The following is a 21,714-nucleotide window of genomic DNA, read 5'->3' as shown; positions in this document are numbered from 1 at the left end:
TTTGCTGTCCAACTTGAAATCTAATGAATGTGCACACCTGCACCAGTAAAAATGTTGTGCAGGGGTCCATGGGACCAAGAGTGATAAAACTGTATCCAAGCTGTTCTTCTGACAGGATACTGTCTCCTGCTCAAGTTAAAGGTATTGTTCATTATCCCTATTTCTTCCAATCTTTTTCTTGAGAGTTTAACTCTTCATGGATCCCAGAGTTTGCTTCTGTCATACACCTGGAAGCACAGCCAACCTTGGCCCAGTTTAGAAAGTATCTTTAGCATATTATTTTATTATTTATGTTTTAGTACAAGCTCCCTGCATTAGAGGAGAGCACAGTTCAAATGTGATAATGAATAATATTTCTAAGTTCTTCACACAACTAATGAATTCATAAAATGGTAAATAATCAGGTAATATTTTTAATGCTTTATTTCCACTGAAATCCTTGGTGAACAGTTAAGTGCTAGTTATACCTGGGAAAACTGGCTGGGATTTGCAAAGGCTGGAAACATTAATTTTCTCATTTAAAATTACAGAATATAGGCTAGATGCAATCTGAAAAGTTGCTACTCAACAAGCTTTTAATAATAAATTTGATCCAGACGATGAATCCTGAAACTTCATCTGAGAAACTAAACTCACATTCCACCCTTGTTTCTGATTATACCCAGATAATCTTGAAAGTTCTGGGTTTTCCCCAACTTTTACTTATATGTAATCTCTAGCTTACTAATGGGTATTAAATAAGATCCAGTGTTTACATTACAGCTTTTGTTATTCTTGAAAAGCATGACTGTTTATTCCTAGTTATGACAACCCTACATAGTAAATGCTCTTTAAACAGAAGATGCTGTTAACATAACAATCAAATATATAAGCAAAATTACTTTAAATCTTTAGACTAGCAATACTTATGTCATACCAACATGAACACATGACGCTGTGGCACACATTAAGCTGTCTTTTCAAAGGGTCATCTGAGTTTATACAACCAAACCCTCCCACAACCAAAACCAAAAAACCCCTGATCATTTCATCTGCTACAATAAAATAACAATTTTCCAAATGAAGGGGATAATCAACTTTGCTCACAACTAGATCCTGTACTCTACCATCTTACCCCTTTCTTGCGATAATGCTCAAATAAGTATGTGATGAAACACAATATAAAAATGAGTAAGATAATATTCCTGCCATTAGCATCTAACATTGTGCCTGGCACATGGTATGCATTTAATGTATGTTTGTCTATTGAATAATGAATCACCTGACATGCTAAGATTTTTCTTTTGAGTAATAGCTAATTCTTATTTTATCCACAGAAAAAAATATTAAGAAAAACCAAACAAAATCTTACCCACAGTCTGGAGCTGGACACCACCTACAATCAGGATCTGCAACAAGCCACCGTCTAAGCATAAATTCTTCATATTTTTCCATCAACACATCATCACTTAATATCAAGCGAATATCATGGGGATTAAACCGTTCAGTACATTCTGGGCAACTGATATTAACTCTACTTTCAGAAATTTCTATCCTTAGATATTGTCGTAAGCAATCCACACAAGATCTATGATGACAAGTCATTATCTCAGGAAATCTGTCTTTAGAATGCCGCAAAAGGCACAAAGGGCACTCTATAAAGTCTCCAATTTGTTTGCTGATAGAAGTTAATCCATTGTCAGAGGAGGTATTTGTAGAGAAAATGGAGTTCTTATCAGTACACATTTCAGAATGTATACTTTCAATGCTCGCAATTCCATCCACCCCGCCATTTAGCTCCCTGGATTTACGTTTGTTATCCTTTTTCCTTCGAAACAGAGAGCCTATTGAAATCCTTCTTTTTTTGGGTGCCTTCTTCACTGAAGGCAAGCTCACAGATGAAGCAGAAGACTGAAGATCACGATCTGAACCCATTTGCCGATGTAAACTCATGTCTAAAATGCTCATTAGAATTGAGTCAGGGTCTGTGTTTACACACAGCCCTTCATTATATTTAGAGATAAAACCTATTTCTTGTTCTTGCATTCAGATTAAGTCATGATGTAAGAAAAATCCTACTTCGTTCCTTCAGCGAATTCTTGAAAAAGCTTGACTTACAGAAGACTGTTATCATAGATGGTCTGAAAAACAAAACACAACACCAAAATAATTTTATTGTATTCTTAGTCTGCTTGTTTTTTAAATAAACTTACAACCTTACTATGAAACTTCAAACCAGTATGTTCTTTAATCATTAGTGTTTGTTTTTTTTTATAAGACCCAAATTTACTGAGTAGTCTACACGAGAATGTAGTAATATACAGTAAGCACTAGAACAAGTAGATTCTTTAATCTTAATAAAAAAAAACTCTAGATTTGAGCTGACCTTAACATTATCAAAATCTCATAAAAATTTTTGATCATTTTCACTGAGACCTCAATGAGTCCCCACTGCGTCTCAGAGTTTTTTTTTTTTTTTAGTTGACAATAAAATATACATGCAAATACAAAGGGTTACTAAGTATAACCTATACAATCTTGAAGAAGAGCAAAGTGTGTGTGTGCTCTTACCCTGCCAGATGTAATGACTTATAAAGATACAGGAATTAAGACAACATTGTGGTACATCACAAGGCTGGATATAAAGACCAATGGAGCAGAATACAGTCCAGAAAAGAAGTCCCACATATATGTGGATACTTCATTTAGGTCAAAGGTGACAATGGCCTTTTCAAAAGCAAAACAGACAAAACAACATAATACTGTCTTACTGGTTACCATTTGAGAAAAGGAACTTAACCTATAGCTCACCTCATGCATAAAAATCAATTCCAGTTGGTTCACAGATCTAAGTATGAAAAGTAAAATCATAAAGCTTCTAAAAGTTAACATAGAGAATATTTCTGTGAAAAGATTTCTTAAACATACAAAAGTACTAACCAGAAAAGACAAGACTGACAAATTGGAATATAATAAACTCAAGAGGCAGTATTAAGTGAGTGGGACAAGACGGCTGCCACATATAACTACTAAAGGACCAAGCACCCAGAATATGGAAAGAACACTTACAAATCAAGACAGACAATCAAAAAGAAAAATGGGCAAGGGATTTAACAGGCACTTAACAAAAGGATACGAAAAAGTGCTCAACAACATTTGTCATCAGGGAGATACAGATTAAAGCCACATTGAGATACACACCCAGAAGGGTGGCTAAAATTCAGACTGACATTTCCAAGTATTAGCAAAGATGTGGATTGCTGGTGGGAGTGTAAAATGGCACAACTACTTTGGAAAACTGTTTAATGGTATCTACCAAATTTGAACATACAGATACTCTATTACCCAATCACACTACTAGAAGTAACTGCACAAGAGAAGTGAATGCCCACATGCATCAAGAGATACATAACAATATTAATAGCAACATTAGTTATAACAAGCCAAAATACTAGATGCAACCCACACTTCTTCCAAGAGAACTGTATATATTCCCATTTTAGTATACTAGAAATTAATGAATATCAACAAAATACTGCTTCACACAAAACAAGAATGAATCTCACACAAAAGACGGCATACTGTATGTATAATTCTATTTAAATAAAGTTTAAAACCAGGCAGAACTAATCTATGATGACAGAAGTCAGGAGTATAGCTACCTTTTGTGGGGAGGCACAAAAGGAACTTTGACATATGTGGTAGTCTCAAAGTATTTTCACTTTGTGATAAATCACTGACCTACAAACTCATGTTCAATATACTTTACTGAATGATTGTTGTATCACAAAGTAAAAAAAAAAAAAAGCTTCCTGAGCTGGTATCTACACATATCCCTGAGAAAGTCATATTGATTTCCCAACACAAAATCTAGAAAAACATTTCACTCAGGCAAATCTGAGAAAGTCATATTGATTTCCCAACACAAAATCTAGAAAAACATTTCACTCAGGCAAATATTATTCTTGTCCATCAGTTTATATTTTCCCATTATTTGCAGCATTCTCTGCTAATTCTGAGGAAAATACAGGGTGTAATGGTAGGTTTTACTAAAATTTTCTGCAGATTTTCTTCCATGTTTTTATTTTAACTTGCATCTCAAAATGGCTTCTGTACTCCACAGTGAAATATATTTATCATAGAAGAGAACTACAGAGGGAATCCATCTTGGGGGACTTACCATAAGAATCTGTCACTTAAAATAGTAAACCAATGGTACTTATCAGTATCACCTGGGAAATTTTTCAAAATATACACTTTAAGAAACCTGATAGCCATATAATTTTTTTCTCCAAAAGAGAACCTTGTAAGAATTAATAGAAGTTTTTTTTTAAAGATTTATTAATTTGAGAGAGATAACGTATAGGAGTTGGGGTGAGAGAGAGAATCTCAAGCAGACTCTGCTGAGCGCAGAGCTGGACATGGGGCTTGATCCCATGACCCTGAGATCATAATATGAGCCAAAATCAAGAGTTCAGATGCTCAACTGAGCCACCCAGGTGCCCTTAGAAGTACTCTTAATATTTAAAGTAGGATAACAGGCAAATTGGAACATGTATGCACCCTATTTAGAAAATCCTTCTAAAACACTGTGAAAATACACAAGTACGCCTCAAAGGAAAAATAAATCTGAATACTAAAACTTTAATATTTCTGTAAGGTAAAAAATATTATAATGTAGAAAGACAATGATAAATCAGGAAAACATGTATAACAATGAACAAGTTTCCCTACTATACAAATAACTTTTACACGTTAATAAGAAAAAGATGTACAACCTGATAGCAAGGATACAAGGAGGATGTCTGAAGAAAAAATTATAAAAATCAGAAAGATAGGATATAGTTTTTAACAACCACAACTAAAACAAAAATTTAAACACTAGATACCCTCTCTGTGCACATTAGATTGACAAAGGTTGTAAAGAGTTGGTGAGCGTGTACTGAAAGAAACATCTCACATACTGTTGGGAGGAGTGCAAATCAGCACAATTCAGAGGAACCAATTTGGCCTTATCTATTAAATGTCAAAATGGAAGTTTTTTTTGACCAGCAATCCTACATGTAAAACTTATTCTTCAGAAAATATAAGGACACAAGTGTGCAAAGATAATGCAAGTTGGTACAGCCACTCTGGAAAACAGTGTGGAGGTCCCTTAAAAAGTTAAAAATTGAGCTACCCTATGACCCAGCCATTGCACTACTGGGTATTTACCCCAAAGATACAGACGCAGAGAAGAGAAGGGCCATATGCACCCCAATGTTCATAGCAGCATTGTCCACAATAGTCAAATCGTGGAAGGAACCGAGATGCCCTTCAACAGATGACTGGATTAAGAAGTTGTGGTCCATATATACAATGGAATATTACTCAGCTATCAGAAAAAACGAGTTCTCAACATTTGCTGCAACATGGACGGCACAGGAGGGGATAATGCTAAGTGAAATAAGTCAAGCAGAGAAAGACAATTATCATATGATTTCTCTCATCTATGGAACATAAGAACCAGGAAGATCGGTAGGGGAAGAAAGGGATAAAGAAAGGGGGGGTAATCAGAAGGGGGAATGAAGCATGAGAGACTATGGACTATGAGAAACAAACTGAGGCCCTCAGAGGGGAGGGGGTGGGGAATGGGATAGACTGGTGATGGGTAGTAAGGAGGGCACGTATTGCATGGTGCACTGGGTGTTATATGCAACTAATGAATCATCGAACTTTACATCGGAAACCGGGGATGTACTGTATGGTGACTAACATAATAAAAAAACATTAAAATAAAATTAAATTAAAAAAAAGAAAATATAAGGACACAGGTGTGCAAAGATAATGTGCAAGGAAAATTCCCTTTAGCCTAGTTGATAGAAGCAATCAAAACAGGACCAAAACAACCTGAAAAGAACTTACGTGTCTAACAGGCGACTGGTAAAAATAAATGAACCAGCCACAATTTATGTGCAATGATATGGAAAGCACTCTCTCTATAATGCTAAGTGAATAACTGCAAAATAGTGTGTATAATATGAGCACATTTGTGGAAAAACCATACCCACCCAGCTTACATATACACACAACAATTTTTGGAAAAATATTAAGAAACCATTGACAATTGTTACCTTGGGGAGTACAATCTAGTATGACTTTCTGCCTTCTGCAGAGTTTAAAACTATATCAGAGCATCCACTACTTAGAGTTAAAAAAAAAAAAAACAAAAAACTAATTGAACTCCACAAGCAATAACAAACAATATATTTTGCCCTAAAGCTAACCAATTATAATAAGGATGGGGTGAGAGTTTGTGCATTTTATATTTAGGTCAGTAATTTAGTGGCACACTCTGATTAAGAACCACTAATACTAAGGAGACTTGAAACAAAACTCCATAGGCCTTGCCTCTGAAACAAGGTCCTTGTTTTTCATTACTTTAGGTACAAAAAATAAAAGTTCCATTAAAAACAACAATTCAGGGGGTGCCTGGGTGGCTCAGTCGGTTAAGCGGTTAAGCGTCTGCCTTCAGTTCAGAACATGATCCCAGGGTGAGGCTGTATCCCTGCTCAGCGGGGAGCCTGCTTTTCCCCTCTCCCTCTGCAGCTCCCCCTGCTTGTGCTCTGTCAAATAAATACATAAATAAATAATCTTAAAAAACAACAACACAAACAAACAACAACTCAGTTTATTAGTAATTGTCAGCCAAATGGGTTACGGTGAGGTACCCCTTAACCTATGGCAGAGAGATGACGAGAGAGACTTATTTAAAAATCCACATAATTTAATGACTATCTTTCTGCAGAAATAATCCACGGAAGTGTCTACAAGCACGTAACTAAAGAGTATTGGGAATGCCTCAATCAAAGGAACTTTGGCTAACTTGGGATTGCTAAGACTACACCCTAAACCACTAAGAAAAAAAAAAAAAGTACTACAGAAATTCTGCCAATTTGAACAGATGACAAAATGTGTGTGTGAAATTAAAAAAACTTTCAGTGATTCAGAAACTTATTTTTAGAAAAAGTTGACTTCATTCTCCAGTGAAAAATAAAAACCTATTATTTGCATCATTTAATATAGTACTGTTCTTTTGTTTTTTTTTTTTTTTTTTTTTTTTAAAGATTTTATTTATTTATTCGACAGAGATAGAGACAGCCAGCGAGAGAGGGAACACAAGCAGGGGGAGTGGGAGAGGAAGAAGCAGGCTCATAGCAGAGGAGCCTGATGTGGGGCTCGATCCCATAACGCCGGGATCACGCCCTGAGCCGAAGGCAGACGCTTAACCACTGTGCCACCCAGGCGCCCCAGTACTGTTCTTTTGAACTCAACTTTTTTTTGAAGTAAACTATCAACTATATGAATCTGTATTATGTTCTTTTTTTTTTTTTTTTAAGATTTTATTTATTTGACAGAGAGAGACAGCCAGTGAGAGAGGGAACACAAGCAGGGGGAGTGGAAGAGGAAGAAGTAAGGCTTCCCAGCGGAGCATGGAGCCTGATGTGGGGCTCCATCCCAGGATTCCGGGATCACGCCCTGAGCCAAAGGCAGACCCTTAACGACTGAGCCACCCAGGCGCCCCCAATCTGTATTATGTTCTGCCTCTGAAATGCACACACCATTAATACAAAAATATTATTTCAGTTTTAAAACAAATGGCTGGGTTGTAGGTTGGAAAAAGAAGGGAAAATATGTTGCATATAATAATACCATTATAGAGTTCAAAAGTCCTTTTTATCTGTGTCTTAAGCCTCATTGCTCGATAAAAAAAGGTTTTATTAATCTTATTTGATAGGAAAACTGAAGTTCAGAGAGAGTAAATATTGCAACGTAAGTAAATGATTAGGTTTAAGGGTTAAGGGAAATTCCGGTGTTCTGATACCTCGGCCTCGGTACCATTATCTGCCTGCAGCTGCCTTCATGAAACAACTTCTCTAGTCACTATCAGGATATCAAAAATTATCTCAGAAAATAAAAGACAATTACATCTTACACATCATCTGGGGCTGGTCTTAATTATCCTTCAACTCCATGTTTCACTCAAACCATTCCTCCTGTCTGAAATGCCACTCCCTTTTTCTCCTCCTAACCAAACTGTACTCCACTTTTATAATTCAGATGAAACTTAATTTTGTTCACTTTTTTTCCTATCTTTAATAAGGTTTTTAAGGTAGAACGTGAGTATTTGTGATTTCTTTAATACAACAGAACCAAGATGGTGTCGTGAACATAAACATCACGAACAAATACCAATGAGTATTTCCTAAAATGACACAATGTCACTGAAGTGATACTATTCCATAACCACAAGAAAATATCCGTCTTGTTATTTCACTGTCGTACTTCCTAGGCACATAATGTGTACTATTTTTTTTTAAGTCCAATTAGTTCATACTAGGTCTACAAAGAGAAATATCACATCTACTGTATTAAATACAGAACAGATTATATATAAAAACATAGATATTTACATGGTATAACAGAATAGTTCATACCACTTCAGAGCATGAACAGATGATGAAAGGCAGTAAATGTACTAATAACATAATCTGAAATATCCCCAACTCCTAATAATCCCCAATCTTGGGAGCTCTTTACATTGACGTACTAGCCGAGTTTAGTTACTGAAACAGAAAAGAATAATAAAACACAAGTAGACCCTAAAGTATGTATTTTCAACTAAGTATCTACAATCATAATCACTGTCAACACCAATGTCACAAGGAATTCTAGTCATCTATTAAACTGTGAGAAAGGTCTCTCCTCTCCCTCATTCTCAGTATAGCATAACTCCCAACAAGTAACCAAGACTACCAATTGCTGCTACACACTCATGCCCCTAAAGAAAACGGCTGGAGAGGGAGCGCCTAGGTGTGTCAGTCGGTTAAGTGTCTGCCTTTGCTCAGGTCATGATCCCAGGGTCCTGGGATTGAGTTTCGCACTGGGCTCCTTGCTCAGCAGGGAGCCTGCTTCTCCCTCTGTCTGCTGTTCCCCTTGCTTGTGCTCCTGCTCTCTCTCACAAATAAAAAAATCTTTTAAAAAAAGTGGTTGGAGAATTAGTTTTATTGCTGGCAAAGGAGACCCACTTTTGACCTTTAATGAACTTCAACTAAAGAACAGCACCAAAGACTGGTACTGAGAAGGACAGAGACCCACACCTGCTCATCTAACCTTTTCTAGTTCAGGGTTCATATCCCTTTAAAGTTAAGGTCTCTTGATTCTTACTTTTTTCTACTTTTTTTGGCAGGGGAGAGGAGGAGAGGGAGAGGAGAGAGATAATCTTAAAGCAGCCTTCACTCCCAGTGCAGAACCCAACATGGGACTCAGTCTCACAACCCTGAGATCATGACCTGAGCCACAATTGTCAGACTCTTGCTTAACTGACTGAGCCACCCAGGTGCCCCTACTTTTTTCTATCTCTTGAGAATATGTGAGGGATTATGAAATAGGAATGGCTAAAAACAAAGGTATTTCTACCAACATGTGTCAAAGCTTTGTAGAATTAAGATTTAGTAAAAGTGCTAAGAACTTTGTACTGACTCATAAAATACATCTAATTTGACGCCACACTATTTTTTATACTTTGTAAAGATTACAGAAATTGAGCATTCCAGTTGAAGCATCTAATCAATAATTACAATACTGTTTTAAATGAAAATATGTACCAGATTTTAAACAATCAATTTATAAACAGGATAGACAAGAACAGTCAGAAGGCTCAAATACATACAAATAGTAGCCCACTGTTTAAGAAAAGCTGTATGTATCAGTCAGGGTCCTGGCAAAAAACAAAGTACTCTCAAAGAGGTAACTGAGGGCACATTGAAAAAAGTGTGGGCAGGGTTAAAGGAACCAAACAGAGATGGCAAAGTACTCAGGAACCCACTGCCACCCTCTGGAATGAAGGGGCAGGAGGAAACAATTACTGAAGAGGAATTGTGCAATAGAAATTGGAGAAACAATATCCAGCTTCTCTCTGTGGCTCTTCAATATCCTGCCAATACCTCAAACTGGTTAAGTCCAACAAAGGAGCCCAAATGAGGCAGTTCTTAGAAGTCAACTCCCCTCTGGGACACAAAGCAAGGCAGAGATGGGTGAAGAGTGGATCTGGAGGGGCACATTAAAAAAAAAAAAAAATCCAGTGCTGGATGTATAAGAGAATTTTGGGAGTCAAGACCTGGTTTAGCTACTTTTAGTTATAAAATTCCTGTTTAAAGTATAATACTGAGTCTGTGATCTCCACTACAATATATGGATGATACCACTCACTTCAAATAGATGTTAGGAGAATAAAGTGAAGCTGACATGTGCTAAAAGTACCTAGCAAAATCTGGCATTATACTAAATGTTAGCTGAAATGAAATGTAACACAAGCTTTGTATCCCTAGAGCCTAACACAATGTGTAACTTATAGCAAATGCCTAATAAACTCTGGCTAAATAAATTATGATGCCGAAAACATGTAAGTGGAAATGAGGAACTGAGGATTCTATCCATATCTTTACTTCTGGTTTACTATCACTGTATGATCCTTATTAAGGGATATAATCTTACTATATCCAGCTTTTTACATTATGAAAAGTTAAGAACCTTTATCCCAGGAGTGCTACAGGAGAAATAAAACATGTTAAGTATCTTGACACTATGTCAATTCAAGAATTATCGATTTAAGGTTTCTCCTAATGAGCATCTCCTAATCATAAACACTTCAATAGCACCGAATAGCCACCCACATGCTAAGTGATTTAAAACTAATCAGAAGGTATTCTAGAAATGTAGAAGGCTGGGCAAAAAAGTTTACAGACAATAAATCACTTTCCAAGAGAAAATTCCTTTATACTCTTGATCAGTTTTTGCCTCTGTTATTCAGCTAAAATTAAGTTTCTTCTGTTACTTCTCGGAAAGGTTAAAATATAGAGAAAATCCAAAAATTTTGTATGGATGGTCTAAATACTAAGTAGAAGAGCAAAAAGTACCTACAACTTCGAATTTCTTTTTTAGATGTCTGACACCCAGATGTTCTGCACCTCTAAAAACTTGCATGTAACGAACGTAGCATGGAACAACATTTATTAGCACTGTTGAAGAGAACACCTAAGTATAAAGTCATTTTCTTGTTTTTAAGTGAGGAGGAAATAGGCACAGAGATCCCGACCAGAGTTTCTATAGCTCACTAATTTGGTTACTAGTGAAGCCTGAGCTATCTTATATTCAAGTGAAAGACTCAAGAAAGAAGATAAACAAGACTTTCTATTTTAGATGTTGTATTCTGTATTAAAAAGCATAACAGGCTATTAAACTTCAGCAATATACACATGTTGCGAAGTTGGGAGAAGATAAGGAATAAAAAACTTATTCATTTCAATGGCTATATATTTGGTATTGTATATGAAACTGGGAGACAAAGAAGGACATTTGCTTTGGTGGGAAAGATATTTTTAGTATTTCTCAGGTGTTTACAAGTCATTTATACTTCACTTTCTATGGCCTAACCACATGCTCATATCCCACTGTTGGGACTTTTCCTCACTGATGTGTAAAACTTATGTATAAAGAACACTTGCTTTTATGTGTCAAAATATTTTTTTAAAAACTGTACTTGATTTTATGGCAATTCTCCAATGTAGGTATTTCAAATTTTCTTAATGAGTTCAAATTCACAAATCTTTCTCTTTACGACTTTAGGGTTCTATTCCTGTCTTGGAAGAGTCTTGCTTACTCCAAGAGTATGATTTTAAAATGCTCTCGTTTCCTTCTGGTACTTCTACAGTTTATCTTTTTGCTTAACACTTCCATCCATTTCAATTCATTTTAATGTTAGGAATAAGTGAGATCAAAACTTGATGTTTTCTAAATGGCTAGCCAGTTACCTCAACACCAGTTGTTGAGCAATGATCTCTTTTTCATCCACAACTCCCACCTACTTAATAAGCTACATCTTAGTGTGAATTCTTGCTATTTAGGTGGTATGGACTTCTAAAATAAGCTCTTCAAATAAACTACCAAACTGTTTTATTCCAATTTGTACTCCCACCAGTCAGAAAGGTGCTTATTTCCCTAATTCTTACCAACATCCTATGTTATTTCAATAGCTTTTTCAGAGTGACAAAAAATAGTGAGTACTTCAATTTCCATTTATTTCATTACTAAACAAATCCAACATTTGTTCACACTGTCTTTATTTCTTCAATGATTTATCTGTTCATGCACAATGATTTTTTTGTCCATTTTTACACTGGAACATTAATGTTCTTCTTTGATTTTAAACGTTCAATATTTACTTCCTAACATTTGCCCTTTAATTCTGTAACACTTTGAAGAGGTTTAAAACTTTTATTTAGTCATATCTACCAAACTCTTCTGTAAATTCTTTCATTGTTTTATATGCTTAAAGAATCTTTTCAGAGGATGAAATCTGTTTATCAACTACAATTTTTGGTATTCATTCCTTCTCGAGGATCCAAGTCCACCTGAGGTCATTTCCTTTCGGTCTGAAGAGTATCCTATAGCATTTCTTGGTATGTAGGTTTCCTTGCAACGAATTCTCTCAACTTGTTTATCTGAAAAATGTCCTTATTTAACCTTCATGTTTTATTTTGGCTCAATTCAGAATTCCAGGTTGACAGCTTTATCCTTTTAGAAGTTTAAACAGGTCATTCCATTGTCTTCTAACCTCCATCATTCCTGATAAATCATCCTTAACTGATATTTTAATTCCTCTGTATATAATGTGTCTTTCCCCCCCCCCTTTGGCTGCATTCCATATTTTCTTTCTACCTTTGATGTTCAGCAGTTTAAGATGTGCCTAGACGTGGTTTTCCTTGTATTTATCCTGCTTGGGTTTCACTTAAGTTCTTGGATTTGAAATTGATTTTAAATTGAATAAGTGAATTTTCTGGCAATTACTTCTTCAAATATTTTTTTATCCTGTTTCACCTCTCCTTCTGCCATTCGTATGTTAGACAGTTTAATACTGTCCCATTGGCCACCAAGGCTCTGTTCATTTTTCGTAATGCTTCTTCTCCATTCTTTAGATTGACAAATTTTTATTGATCTTTAAGTTCACCAATTCTACATCTGTCATCCCCAATCTGCTGTTAAATCCATTCAGTGAAAATTTCATTTCAGATATTGGACTTTTTAATTCTAGAATGTCTATTCCTTTTATATAATTTCCACTTCTCCAATGAGATTACCGATCTGTTCAGTCATTATCATGCTTCTCCCTTTAAGTCATTGAAAATATTACAGTTGCTTTAAAGTCTACTAATTCTGCTAACATTAGCGTCTGCTACCATTTGGGTGAGATGGTATTGACATTAAGTCATATTTTCCTGATTCTAGTAATTGCCTATTATAAACTGGATATTGTGGATGATACATTGTAGAAACTTTAAGAGTCTCTTATCTTCTCCTGAAGAGTGAGGATGTGTATTATACCTGGCCGTTTGGATTTGTGGAGGCTTGGTTTATATTTTTTTAGAATGGGTCTTGAAGAACACATGTTTACCAAGGCCCTTTAATTTGGTGGGAATAAAAAACCAAATTCTGTCTACCCTGCTAAGGATAGCTGCAATATTTCTAGTCAGCATTTTCAGTTTTACAGCTGTTGTTTTCCATTGAGTTCAGTGGTATCTTCCATGCACAATTCAGGGGTCACCTAGGTCGGGGTGAGGGGGAGTTTATTCATAGATTTTAAGGCTATCCTACTATAAGTCCCTCCTCTCTGGAATTTGTCAATTTCCAGCAATTCTGGCCCTCCCAAACTTCATTTCTTGACACCTCAAACCAGTAAGACTCTGACTTTCTGCTTGATTTCCAGCTGCCTTGTGCTCCATGGTCTTTTCCTCAAGAGGAAAGCTGTATAAATTTTTTTTTTTAAAACATCTGGCAGTTTTCCAAAGGATATCGTCAACTAGGTTCTGAGATACAGTATTCTTTTTTTTTTTTTTAAAGATTTTATTTATTTATTTGACAGAGATAGAGACAGCCAGCGAGAGAGGGAACACAAGCAGGGGGAGTGGGAGAGGAAGAAGCAGGCTCATAGCGGAGGAGCCTGATGTGGGGCTCGATCCCATAACGCCGGGATCACGCCCCGAGCCGAAGGCAGACACTTAACCGCTATGCCACCCAGGCGCCCCTGAGATACAGTATTCTTGAATCTGTATACGATGCTGTCATAGGAAATCTAAGCCCAACATTAAGTATACATTATCCTTAAAATATAAAGTTACTGTACAGCTTTTAAAAACTGATCTTTAAAAAGTTTCTTGCAAGACCGGTGATGGGTAGTAAGGAGGGCACGTATTGCATGGTGCACTGGGTGTTATACGCAACTAATGAATCATCGAGCCTTACATCGGAAACCGGGGATGTACTGTATAGTGACTAACATAATATAATAAAAAATCATTAAAAATAAAATAAAGTAAAATAAAATGTTTCGCATTACCCAATACTTGCAACTGTAATGGCTTCTAGGAATAACTAAATTTGTTAAACTTTTTGCCTTTTTACTATAAGTAACCTGTGTAAGTGTTATTTAGTCTTTCAATAAATATGTCCAATGTCCATCATGTGCCAGATATTCTTCTAGGTGGTAGATATACAATACCAAATAGAAATGGGCGAGGCCCCTGTTCTGTGGAATTTTCATTCCAGTGCATCTAAAAAACTGAACAAAGATATTTCTGAACAAAGATATTTCAGTCTATGTCTTCCCCAAACAATAATATGGGTGATTTTGCAAGGACCTACATTATAATAAAGTGATGCCCTTTTTTCATAATTTTGAAGGAAAATTTGATTTTATATTTGGGCATATATGGCTGTCCCATAATCTAAATAAATACTTATCAAAATCCATTTTAAAGCTTTCTTTTAAAAAACCATACCCTGACAGCAACTCTATTTTTCATTGTAACAATGGTTTTCTGACACCATAAATAGCTGACAATTTAAGTTATACAAAAAGGAATCACTGGTTATCTGACCATACAACCTAGTATAGAGAACATTCATTTAGGTCACTGTGCACAATTTCAGGAATCAATACTGGTAAATAAACAGTGGGGGAAATCTTCAAAACCTGACTCATATCTTTGGTTCTACCCTTCCTCCAATGTTCAATAAAGGTTCCTGAGGCAGTGAGAAAAGAAGTACCTATCTTTCCATACTATCTCCTGTACAGAGAGCTGCAAACAACAATCTATAAATTTAAACATGGCTAGGTACAATTTAATGTAGTAACTGACTACCAAAAACCAGAATTATCATAAGTCATCTTTTGATCAAACCACAACTAGAAGTGATGTATTAAAAATGATGTGTCCACACATAAGCTAATTTTGGCCCAAAATAAACAATGCTTTTGTAAATTTGAACCATCTCATTAAAAGAAGTCTGAGGCATTTAATTTTCTTGGATCTTCATATATGGCTTTCTCTAAACAGAGATAAATCACTAAAGTTCATTATAACAAAGTTTGCTGTTACTCAAAAAGATTTTTTAAATGTTTAAAGCTTTTTTTTTTTAAGTTATGTCATTTGTTTTGCCAACCTCAGATTTGGAAATGCCATATTTTCCTCTAATAAATCTATCCCCAATATAGCTGCCAAATTCAGCTATCGCAGCAGTGCAGGTTCTGCGCATAATTCTCGCTGCCCAAATAATGTTAAGACACACTCTTATAAAAACTCTTGAATTATTAAACATCTCCTTATACTATCTATTAAAGTAAAAATATAACAGGCACAACAATAAATTTTTGGAGAAGGATAAAAATGCTTAAAAATAACAGCTAATACATGGATAGGCTTCGAAAAAATCCATGAAATCTCTAAAATGGTATACTAAATTGTGAATAACTATATATTCTAGGGACAGAATCCACAGCTTTCAAGAGATTCTCCAAGGAGTCTAAAGTGTAACAAGAGGTTAACAGCTACCACTGAGATGTTAATGTCTACTGGCAAATTAAATTCCAACATCAGTTTCTGTAAATTTGCTGCTCTCAATAATTTATATTAGTATGATATTCATATCTGTACTAATTGTTAACTGAGCTAACACTTGTATCCCACTAAGATTTGAAGTGGCAGTTCTTTCTGAAAAGAGTTAAGTTTTGGGGAAGGCTAAAAAACTACTCTCATCCCTAAAATAAATGTTTCAGGTTCATAATGCAAGAATAAACATGAGGTATGTATATGGCCCAGAATAATCTATCACCTGTTTAAAATATAAAATAATACAAATAAAGGCTAATCAATATTGTAAATTCAAAGGACAACTGATTATAAATATGTATAAAAAGGTATTTTAATGCTATCATGTCATCTTCACTTAAAATGGCAATTACCACTGGAAAATGTTTTTAAGTTTATCATTCCTCATAAAGTAAATCGATGACAATATCTCTATTTAAAATGTAGTGGACACAGAGGTAAAATATTTGCTGTCCGGTATGAAAGAATGAGCAATGGTGCTAGAAATACAATCTATTTCAATTATTTGAATGTCTCATCAGAAACATGAGCATATTATAATGCAGCTCTAAGGAAATCTGGGTTCTATTTATTGCTACCAAGTGGTTTTGTGGCTTTGGTTCAGTAACCACCTCTCTGTACCATCTGTATAACAGGGAAAACACAACTGTGGCAGAGATGATGTTATATACTCACCTGTTTCATTTTCCTCCCAAGCGCATAGGAGGACCACAATTTTCCATTACACTTGCTGCTAAATGCAGACATGTGTCTAGTCCTGACCAATGCAATGATGTATGCTCCTTCCAGGACTGGTCCCTAAATCTTCCCTTCACACATCCTTTGAGCTCTCTCTCTTCCCTCACTGGCTTGCTGAATGTAGTAATCCTAGTGGTGACTCCAAGCAGGCCATAGGGGCAGCTGAATCACAAGACGATAGGAATGTGGATACCTCAGTCATCTATATGGTTCTTTGTGCGAGAAACTTTTATTGTTCTACACCATGAGATTTTGGGGTTGTTTCAGACACAATTATCTTAACCTAGAGGTTTTTAAATACTATTCAAATGTGGGGTAATGACAGCAACTTTTTATCCAGAAAGTAAGGCATGGACTTTGGAGTCACAAGTCTGGGTTCAAGTTCAGCCTCCTGACACTTATTGTGCCGTGTGACACTGAGTTAAATTACTAAGACAGTTTCTTCAAATATAAAATAGGAGTAATAGTAATATACCTACAGCCCACCAGATTATTATTAGGATTAAGTGAAATAACATATACAAAGAATGCAGCATAGGGTATGGTACATATTAACTAATTAACCAAACTATTATAATTATCTAAGAAGATGGTTACAAATTTAACTAAACTACCTACTGGATAAAACTGTTGGAAAGATTATCACACTTTAAGGTTAGAAATAAAACAAATTGTTGGCTCCGAAAGGGCTTTTCTAATGTAATCAGAAAAGTTAGCAATTTGGAAGTTTGGAATACATCATTATAGTACATTAATTTCTCCAAGGTAAACAAATGTTTTTAGTCTTATGTTTATACAGCTATAAACCTACCTCAAGTGGTCTTCCCAATATATTTTTTAAAGATTTTGTCAGAGAGAAAGAGAGAGAGAGGACACACGCAACATGCAAGTGGAGCAGGCAGAGGGAGAAGCAGGCTCCCTGCTGAGCAAGGAGCCCGATGCAGGGAGCCCAATGTGGGATTCGATCCCAGCACCCTGGGATCATGACCTGAGCTGAAGGCAGACACTTAACCGACTGAACCACGCAGGCATCCTGTGGTCTAATATTACAAAATAGATCAATAATTTCAATTCAACTACTTATAAATGGATGAGGTGGGGTAATTCAAACAGATCATTAGCATAGGCAAGTATCAGTTTCCAGCAAGTTTTTAAGAATGATTCAAATATATTACTTTGAGCTCTGTCCTCTAGTTTCTACAATTTCACAGAAAAAGAAACTAAAAGTTCAAGAGCACACTATTCCCATATTTCACAAAGCCTCTCCAAAGAGATAGTTCTTAAACAGCTTCACAAACATACACCTGCCACATTTACCTATCGAAACCTATTCTTTTTTTTCCTACTTTTTTTAATAATAATTTTTTAGTATATCCTTAGTTTTTGATGTAATGTTCCATGATTCATTATTTGCGTATAACACCCAGTGCACCATGCAATATGTGCCCTCCTTAATACCCATCACCGGCCTATCCCAATCCCCCACCACCCTCCCCTCTGAAGCCCTCAGTTGTTTCCCAGAGTCCACAGTCTCTCATGGTTCATTCTCCCTTCTGTTTACCCCCCCTTCATTCTTCCCTTCCTGCTCCTACCAATCTTCCTATTTCTTACTGAAACCTATTCTTGCTTGGGAGGTAGAATAGAATGGTACTTTGTGGTTTTAAGTCATCCACATGGTTCTTTACATGTAAGAATAATTACAAATTATTACTCACTACAAATAATACTAATTACTTAATCTACCACAAGAAGTAAGCTGCTGCAGAAAGCAAAAGCATTATTCATTCCATTTTTCCAAGAAGAAGAAGATTAAAAACATTTCGGCTGCCTCATTCCAGGCCCTCTTTGTTCAGAAGGGCAAACCAATAGGGAAATAGGAAAAAATCCTGGGCATGAGTAACCAGAAACATTCAAAATGCCAGGCATGATGGAATGCCTAGAGACATTCTAAAGTTTTAAAATAGGTTTTAAAAAAGGTATCTAGTTGTCAAAAAATTTTTGAACTGGTTAAAATACTCACTGCTACAGATTAACAGAAGGGAAATACTAACCTTGTCTGAAATCTTAGCCAGATCTATCTACTTTTTTGAATCTCAATTTCCTTATTTGCAAGTTGAAGTGACTGAACCAGATAATGTCAAAGGTCCCTTAGTTCTAAAAGACTATGATTCAAATATACAAATGCATAGTTTTAATATACAGCATACTCTAGGGTTAAAAGTAGGTAATTTTTTTCTGAGATAATTTTTGTTTTAAAAAATATCTCTAAATTCTCTAAAATGTCAGTATACTCTTTTGTTTTAGTAAATCCAGTGGAATGAGTATAATCTTTGCCTTTCTGATAGTCTTCTTCTGAGACCAAATACAGAAGCACATACGTCACTGAACTGGAATTACTAAGTTGAACTGAAAGTCAGGATATAAGACTTCTCTTGGCTTTACAACTCTCCCAGAATGACTGTGCTTCACTTTTTCCTTGTCTATAAGGGAAAATGTGTTACCACCAATTTCATTGGATTTGTATTAAAGTGTATCTCTGAAACACTCTGAACTACTCAGACAAGACTGTTACAGAAGAGATATTTTTCATTAGTAACTTGTCATAGCAAGTCCAAGCATAAAAACAAAAGAAAGAAGTTCCCATGAGACTACTGCATATGAGGGTCCTGTTACCTCCCACACTGGAATCGGTTACAATGAATAAATCAATACAAGATGCTCTTATAATACGAAGAATCTGGAAAGGTGACTAGGTCCACTGCAGCATCAGATTTTAAATCTCTGATCTACATAAATACTGCCGGAACTAATCTATCCTTCAGTTTTTGTTTACATGAATAACCAACAGTTCTTAAATAGGCATTCTTAAAATAGTGAAATAAAGTCCTTTGGAAAGGGGTAGGGACTGATAAGTGGGTGAAGGGGGAAAATAAAACAACCATTTAGAAAAGCCTATCATCACAAGATATATTACGTATAGCACAATGACCAATTCTTTCGTCCAAATCAAGGGTGGCAACAGTTACCTGATAAGCAGTTATACATAGCCAAATCAAAGAGATGTCTCCTTATGACAAGCAATACCATTTAAAAAAAAAGCCTTAAAAATTTTTTACTACGGATGAATATCTTTTGGCTTTCTGCATAAATATAATACACTTTACTAATGTCCTTAGCAAAAATTTCTGGCATCATGTAGTAGGTTGAATGGTGGTCGTCAAAAGATATGTTCCCATCCATGTCTGGAACCTGTTAATAACATCTCAGAAAAATTTTTAGTAATTTAGAATCACCAACCTGGAATGACTTGTGGAGATAAGGTAGGAGTCAGGCCTTGAAAGAAGAGCAGGACCTTAGATATGCAGAGAAGATGGAAAAGGGTATTCCAGGCAGAGACAAAGGCCTAGGAAAAGTCATGGGGGTGAAACTATGGATGTTTTGTTAACATATTTACCAAACAGATCAACTGGCTTCAGCGTTGGTTTTTTTGCAGAATGGTGAAGAGACTAAGGTTAGATTCTGGAGGGTTTTGAGGGCCATGAAAATTTGAAATTTATCTGTGAGAAGCAAACGGAGATTTATAAACAAAAAGACTAATGTGATCATTCAGAAACCAGGTGATTAATGAAATTTCAGTCTGGGAAGATAAGAGAAAGTGGTCTAAACTCTGGCTCTACCACATTACCTATGTGGATAAATCTTTAGACCAGCACTATCCAACAGCACTTTCTGAAATGATGGAAATATTCTAGACCTGCATTGTCCAATATGGTAGCCAGTAGCCACATATGGCTATAGAGCATTTGAAATGTGACTGGTGCAACTGAGGAACTGAAATTTAAATTTTTTAAAATGTTAACTAATTTAAACTTAAATAGCTTCATGTGGCAAGTAATGATACATTGAACTGAGTAGCTCTACACTACAGTTTTCTCACTTATAAAATACAGAGGTTAAATTAGAACACTAGTGTCACTTGGATAAGTTCCACAGCCAAATAAAGTTGCCGCAGCGTTCTGAGAAAAAGTAATGAGTATTCAAGCAGATGCACCTGAGCATGACTAGCACAGTTCCAGGTTTGTAACCTTTTCATTTCACTCTTTGTATCTCCGTGATTAATTTAAGAGACTCACTCTGTCTCCTGATTAGTGATTTTTCAAATTGGTCTTTAGGTTGATGTTTCCTAAGAATCTATAGTTAAATATCTAATGCATCTAATTTAATAAAATTTCTGTGGAAAGGAACAAACATTTCATGCAAAATGCCCCTAGAGCTATGCTGTTCAGTGTAAACACGTACTGGATCAAAGACTTAGTATGAACAAAAAAACGTAAAGTCATTAATATATGTTGAAATGATAATATTTTGGATACACTGCATTAAATAAAATATATTATGAAAATTAGTTTCACCTGTTTTTTACTTTTAATTTAGCTAATAGAAAAATCTTAAATTACATTTATGACTCGCATTAGACTCTATTAGACAGCCCTGCTGTAGAGAAAGTTATAAAATAGATACCTTACAGTATACATACTTTATTCAGTTAGTACATAATTTATTCAACATCTATTGTTGTCAAGCTTTATGCTAAGTGCTAGACCTTAACAGTGAACACAGAGAATGGTCCCTGCCATTAGAGGTTAAATTGTCTCCTACACTTCCAATGCACATTTCACATATATTACCTCATTTGTGATAATGCATAAGGATAATTTACTTTTTTTTTTTTAAGATTTTATTTATTTATTTGACAGAGATAGAGACAGCCAGCGAGAGAGGGAACACAAGCAGGGGGAGTGGGAGAAGAAGAAGCGGGCTCATAGCAGAGGAGCCTGATGTGGGGCTCGATCCCATAACGCCGGGATCACGCCCTGAGCCGAAGGCAGACGCTTAACCGCTGTGCCACCCAGGTGCCCCAGGATAATTTACTTTTAGAATACTTTACCATTTGGGGGAGCAAATGTCAATACTTGACTTAGAATTGCAAAATATTAAGCATAGAGATTCA

At 35.7% G+C, this 21,714-nt stretch overlaps 1 protein-coding gene across 3 annotated transcripts in view; it reads right to left on the bottom strand.

Moving 5' to 3' along the window:
- RNF19A (ring finger protein 19A, RBR E3 ubiquitin protein ligase) overlaps positions 1-21,714 on the bottom strand; it is a 53,039-nt gene that overhangs the window by 27,389 nt on the left and 3,936 nt on the right. For all 3 annotated transcript variants that reach the window (XM_045805869.2, XM_045805870.2, XM_087864697.1), the window contains one exon: positions 1,352-2,120. In XM_045805869.2, the coding sequence (XP_045661825.1) occupies positions 1,352-2,025 (674 nt within the window). In that variant the 5' untranslated portion in view covers positions 2,026-2,120. The remainder of the gene's footprint in view (positions 1-1,351; positions 2,121-21,714) is intronic.

This window comes from Ursus americanus, chromosome 9 (assembly GCF_024610735.1).
Source record: "Ursus americanus isolate L20-20 chromosome 9, mUrsAme1.1.p, whole genome shotgun sequence".
NCBI classification, from domain to species: domain Eukaryota; kingdom Metazoa; phylum Chordata; class Mammalia; order Carnivora; family Ursidae; genus Ursus; species Ursus americanus.
Note: the sequence above shows the minus strand (reverse complement) of the source record. Positions and strands in the feature narration are given on the sequence as shown.